Source organism: Hordeum vulgare, chromosome 2H, assembly GCF_904849725.1.
Source record: "Hordeum vulgare subsp. vulgare chromosome 2H, MorexV3_pseudomolecules_assembly, whole genome shotgun sequence".
Classification (NCBI taxonomy): Eukaryota; Viridiplantae; Streptophyta; class Magnoliopsida; order Poales; family Poaceae; genus Hordeum; species Hordeum vulgare.
In genome coordinates, this window is record NC_058519.1 from 352,845,735 (window position 1) to 352,851,943 (window position 6,209).

Sequence of the window (6,209 nt, forward strand, 5' to 3'; positions counted from 1 at the left end):
GCCATCCCCTCGCAGTCGCCAGCTCCCCTCGGCGACCAGGCCTTCACCCTGCAGCTCCAGCATTCACCCCTCCAAGACTCTGGACGACATCCAATCGCCCTAGATCCATCCTCGAGGGAGCACTCCGGCGCTCGAGGAGGATCCACGCGACCCTTTCTTGGCCCGCTCGACCTTCGATGTCCGCTCCCTTCACCATGCTGGGCGGCGGAGATATTCCCCATCAAATACACTATCGGCACGAAGAAGATCTGCAGTATCCGGGGGATGGCGCGGACCGTAGCATGACAGCGACATCACATGCACAGAAATAGTGGCGTCACCCCACTACTTCCACTACCCGCGTCTCCGCCGAAACCGCCGCCCACGCGTGCGCTCCCCCAATTCAAAACAAGCGAAAAAATCGTCTTGCCTCATATCCCGAATGGATTTCGTATCCACGGTGTGTGACGAGGTGGGCCGAATGTTCTTTTCGCTCGTCCCCCCGCGGGACCCCAATCATTCAGGAAACCAATGAGGACGGCATGTTCGTCCTTGCCTCAATGCAAGTGGGGATCCGTCCCAACTCGCCGATTGAGCACGCGAAGTTCAGAACTCTCGTTTGCGCAACTCATGGAATCTATCTTCCCGAAAGATAGTCTATCGCTACCGACTGCGGGTTTCCATGTATGCCCAAGCAGTCAGAATTCGCCACTCCTGAATCCGTGGAGGTTTGCCGAGAGGCCGAATGACACAACCCCGAGCTATAGCCCAAGAATCTCCTAATCACCGGAGACATCGAAGGAAGTCATTCACTCGGTCTGCAAAACCTCAACCGATTCAGGGGCCACTGACGGGGTTGTACATTAGGGGTAGGCCTACGGCCTATTTCCATAGGCCCACCTAAGGCCCCGTACGGACATCATTGTCCTACAAGTGACCAATGTAGTCTCGAACTCACTCGGTAACTATGTCCTCACTCGGTTACATGAGGTCACTCGGATTGCCTTACACCAGTCGGACGCCCTCCGGCACTCGGTCTACAGCAATGCGAGGACAAACGAAGAGGCTGCAACGGCTAAATACTTAATCCATCACTTGAAGTGCAGTGCAGACCCACGTTACTAGTAATGCCAAGAGTTATAGTTGTTGTTTCTACTAACTTTCCTATTTATTAGCATTAACTCACCTTGTAATGAAGCTCGTTCGGTCGTGGCGTGCACTATATAAGTCACTCCCGGGCTCGAGCTCAAGAGTTCAGCACCTTGTAATCGTTCATACTCCATAAAAAACATCATCCTCAGGGCTCGAGCCGTAAGGTTGTTACCACTTCCGAGTGGGGCCTGAACTCGTACATCCGAGTGTATCCCATGCGCCTAGTTAGACTTCGCCCCTTCGTTCGTACCCCTAGGTACTATTGTCAGTGTCATTCCCACGACACTTGGTATTTTCCCCTACCATTGGTTCCTCCTTCTCTGAATGGTGGCCTTTGACGAGAAATTGTGCCCCATCCAGCCTGCATCGTCATCTTGGTCGCTTGATGTATTTGAAAGGAACACAACACCATGTTAGAGAAGAAGCATAACTCAATTGACAACCCATTTGACCAGATTAAGTGCAACCCCCTATTGTGGATACAAGGTTGGCCCTATGTCTCGAGTTTGTGTTTAACTGAGGTCGGCGTTGTATTTCTTTTAGAGCATCTCCAGGAGGGCCCCCAAATAACTCCCCCAATAATTGGTTATTGTCTCAATAATTTGGGGGGGGGGGGGGGGTAGATCCTAAATAATTCTTCCTCAATAAATTGGTGTTTTCCTGTTTATCTTTAAAATTGCATACAAATAGCATATGCATGTCTATTCTAAAAATATAATAATTTAAATAATACTATTTCAGACACACACAAACACATAATGAACATCATTTAAAATCCGCAATTCATTACATTCAAATTGAATTAAAAGTTCAAAGTGAAACATACCAAATCCTTCAAATGATTCAAAGTAAACAAAACAAACGGCCCAAATGATTCAAAGTAAACATAACACGAAGATCAAACATGCAACATATGGTTCACCTAAACATAACGAACAAACATGAGCAACACTCCTCATTCCCATTGTCGTTCACAGTCCAACTCCGGAGTGGACAAAGAAATACCTTCTATGTTACCGACTCGTTCATCGTATTGGCATATGATTGCTCACTACGTAATCACAAATATGAATTGATGAACATTGCAAATTGCCATTTAAAATTACGATTGCATTTTGTAAAAATGAAAGAATAAAAGAGAAATGAAAAAAGTACCTTACTGTATTTCACCAAATAACTCATTGGCGTTGTACATGTCAAAGTCGTCACCGACCTCGGAGAAGCTGGGGATGACCGAAGTCTCCGTGCATGACGCCGGCAGGGTCGCCGTGAAGGAAGCCGAAGCAACCATGGTCGGGGCCACCATCGCCTTCTTCGTTGTTTGTGGTTTCTTGGCTGGCATGACAACCGGACGAGGAACGTAGGCTCCTTCCTCCCCCAAAATGCCGTTGTGGACGAGTCACATGCCTTGTGGCGTGCCTAGGCCAGGGCGATGGCATCAGTCGAAGGTGGAGGAGGCAGGGACAAGCGGCACAAGCATGATGAGGCGACGCAAAAAACCAGCTAGGGAGGGGGGGGGGCAACGGTGTTGGTGGCCTACGGCGACATGAGATGGATGGGCTCGTGAAACTTGAGGCATGAGAGGGGTTTTTGCTTCCGGCTACCTATTGGAGTTGTATTGGGTAGGCGCCCATTTCCCATAATAAGTTGAGATGTTTTAATGGGGCTACCCAATAATTTTTCATGGATCGAGCCTCTATCGGAGCAGGTTTTCGGCCCAACTCCCTTTAGCAGGAAAGGTGCTCTGTTGGAGCGAAAACGGTGACGCATTCGACCTCATTTCCATCTGATGTTTCCGTGCGCATCCAAACAACCGAACTGAAGACCGAGCATTAAGAAATCCAATTCAAGACTGCAATACAGACATCCAAACGCAGCATTAGTCATTTTGTGTTTGGGCTGGTTGTTGTACTTCTATAAGTTCTCCATTATGGTTCAGAAAATAAACAGTTTATGCTAAACTTTCAGTTGACATGGCTGCAATCCTGACAAACAGCGCATCACTTATATGGTTTCCTGAAGCTTAGGCAAGCAAACCTGAATTAACAAAGCCTCGTAGAATTCATAAGGACTCGTTGTTAAGATAATGCAGCCCCGGTTAACGAAGTACAGTACATATTACTATACTAGCTGATCAGCCACCGCAACACTAGGTTCCCGCAACAAAAGCTCATGTCTTTCGTTTTTCTTTTTCCAAATCCAGAAAGTCAGGTCTTAGGCATCTGCAGACTACCCCCTCCCTCTCCCATACAGCCCTCAGATGAAGCCTCCACCAAATCTCTACAATGGTTTTCCACCCCAACTCAAGTTCGTCGTTGTACTGATGAGTTTAGACTGGACAGCAAAGCCTGAAACATAGGCCAACGGTTACCCCTGAATGGAAATTGATAAGGAACATCATTCTGTTTTAAGAACAGACTGAAAGTTGAAGTGAAAATACCTGATGGTTGCTGCATCATATCCACTTCATTCTGCTGTAGCTGTACTTATGCCCACAACCTGATCCATGACAAAAAGAGGATTGGTCAAACAAATCGGATTAATCTTCAATTTAGTTTTCGCTGGCCATGGTCTGACTCTACAATGCGACACTGGATTCAGGAGGGTATTTGCCCGCCATGGATATTTTCTACAAGCAACAGGTTATCGTGATGGAAATCAATTATGCCCAGAATTTGCCACTGCATGTGCTACCAGTAGTAACTATTTTGAAGTAACTGCTAATACAATTTTGAGAAACGAATAAATACTGGAGTAGTCATGAACTAGAAGCAACCGCAGTAGCAAGCAACTCTAGTGCATACAAATGATTCATTAAATTCATGCAAAAAAATACTTATGTAACAATAATCAAGAAAATCTGGAGCATGTGATAAGATGGGGTTGGCCCTGTCATGGCAAAAATCTTTGTCATGAGCAATCGCACAATGTAAAATCCTGGAGCTGGTAAAGAAAAGAGCTCAGTCTAAACATGTTTATGGTACAAACTAGAAACCAGCTAGAATCATACTCAGACATGACCATTTCTGAGGCTGCTGTTTTCAGTATATCATAGCACTGTGTGCATCAACCGATGCAGAGGCTGGAGCTATCCCCTTTTCAAAATAATAAAAATATACTCCCTCCGTCCCAAAATAAGTGTCTAAACTTTATACTAACTCTAGTACAAAATTGTACTAAGCTTAAGACAGTTATTTTGGGACGGAGGGAGCAGTTCCTTACCAAACATTTTATAGCTGTTAATGCTGCACGTTATGGAGAAGGCAATAACCTGGACAGGCCAAACATTTTATAGCTGTTAATGCTGCACGTTATGGAGAAGGCAATAACCTGGACAGGTTAAAAGCCTAAACATATTTTGAGAGCATAGTATTCCTTCTACAGGTTAAAGAGATAGATTAATTTCACAAATTAGTGTTTCTACTCTCTTGGGCAACCAAGCAAAAGTTCTGATATTTCTAATATACTGTACATACAGGTTGATGCCTTATTTTTTTCAAGATTGTAGTTGATGCCTTTACATACCTGTGAAATGTATTCTTTAAGCTTGGAACTGATGGATTCATCCAATGCCCTCTCTGCAAGCTCATAAACCATGGAATGGCCTTCTGGACCAGCAATCTTCTCCTTCAGCAAGTACCTGGGCAAAGATACCAAGTCAAAACAACAAAACTTGCCAATGAAATACACACTCTGCAGCACATCCTGAAAGTACCAGCAACCTTTGTTGCACTAGTAGTTCAAGCGCCTGCTTATTGTTCCGGAGAACAGGGTGGTCCTCATCAGTCTCATTTAAGCCCAACCGTTTCAGTTGACGCCAAAGGTCCTCTGAAACGTGTTTGTCAAAAATCAGTAACATCAAACGATAAAACCTCCAGACTACTGTCGAAGAAAGAACCAGCAATCCCTACCTTCAGAGATCTTGCCACCAGCGACATGAACAATGCTTATGACAACAAAAGCAAACCCAGACACATGGGCACGCTCCTTATCCTCGACATACTTGCTGTACACCTCAGGGTCCAGCTTACTTACCAGGACGTAGCTCTTTGCATCCAGATTACCTAAACACAGCTCGATTCATCGCAGGTCATTCTTAGGTTCAATCAATTTATACCTGATCACATCATCAGCAAAGATCCAGGCTGCCAAGTGGCGGCGACATTGCAAGGCGAAAAGAAGAAGAAAAGCGAGCTTACTGGGCTGCTGGGAGGAGGGGCGTCCAGAACGGGTGGACGTGGCGCGGGTCCTCTGGAGCTCCCTCATCTCATAGCCGAAGGTCGCGGCAAGCCTATCCCCAGCTTCCTTGATAACGAGCGCAGGGAGCGCTCGCTGGCGGTAGTTCTTGGTGATGATCTGCGTGAGCTCCTCCCGCTTGATGGGGCAGCCGGAGTTCTGGTGCGTCTTGAAGAGCGCGTAGCGCATCACCTCGGCCACCAGCTTGTCCTTCTCCTGCAGGACCCGATTTGGGCGTATCAAAACGTCGAACATCTTGCGTGCGGAGGTCGAACTGGGAAACGTGGACGCGTAGGGTGTGGCGTACCTCCGTGGAGATGTCGACTTGGGCGAGTTCGTCGCTAGTCGCCATGCGATCCAAGAAAAGCCAATATGACGGAAAGGAGGGCGGAAGGAATTGCCGCGATTAGGGGCGGAGCAGAAGAACCCTAGGTTCGCAGTGAGCGGGTTGTTTCGTGGTAGAGTGGGCGCGAGAGAGACACGTCGGGAAACTGAACCGAGTGGATCGCGGGAGGCGGAGTCCAAGCACGATGGTTAAATTTCATCTCAAGGGTTGCGGACTTGCCCTATCTATTTTCGATAAAGCTATCTTCCACACCGTAGAAACTCTGTATCTATTTTCGAGGAAGTTATTTTTCACACAATAGAAATTATGGGACAGACCAGCATCCATCAACGAAGAAAATACATGCAGCGACTATAGACTAGATACGGAATAAAATGAATGAACCTATTTTTCAAAATATAACTATATACATCTATATGTATTATACATTAGAATCTCTAAAAGATCTTATATTTAGAAACGGGGGAAGTAAGAGACAAAAAGATGACATCAACAA

General features: G+C 46.2%; 1 protein-coding gene across 2 annotated transcripts; it reads right to left on the bottom strand.

Annotated features, from left to right (window-relative positions):
* Positions 1-3,114: 3,114 nt before the first annotated feature.
* LOC123426260 (melanoma-associated antigen 1) lies at positions 3,115-5,912 on the bottom strand. Of its 2 annotated transcripts, XM_045110059.1 has the most exons (8): positions 5,675-5,912; positions 5,331-5,583; positions 5,043-5,195; positions 4,854-4,959; positions 4,657-4,771; positions 4,354-4,402; positions 3,572-3,630; positions 3,115-3,479 (listed from the first exon to the last, which is right to left on the bottom strand). In XM_045110059.1, exons 1-7 carry the CDS (start codon positions 5,717-5,719, stop codon positions 3,587-3,589), a joined length of 765 nt encoding a protein of 254 aa, XP_044965994.1. In that variant the 5' UTR covers positions 5,720-5,912; the 3' UTR covers positions 3,115-3,479; positions 3,572-3,586. The 2 variants fall into 2 exon arrangements, with proteins under 2 accessions (XP_044965994.1, XP_044965995.1); XM_045110060.1 differs by lacking the exon at positions 4,354-4,402.
* Between the last annotated feature and the right edge of the window lie 297 nt (positions 5,913-6,209).

What these genes read in the sequence shown, in the direction of transcription:
- LOC123426260 (XM_045110059.1), bottom strand. Translation starts at nt 5,719, where the DNA reads ATGGCGACTAGCGACGAACTCGCCCAAGTCGACATCTCCACGGAG. An exon ending in CCCCTCCTCCCAGCAGCCCA is followed by an intron (nt 5,196 to 5,330) that starts GTAAGCTCGCTT and finishes AGCTGTGTTTAG; the next exon opens with GTAATCTGGATGCAAAGAGC. An exon ending in TTAAAGAATACATTTCACAG is followed by an intron (nt 4,403 to 4,656) that starts GTATGTAAAGGC and finishes TGGCCTGTCCAG; the next exon opens with GTTATTGCCTTCTCCATAAC.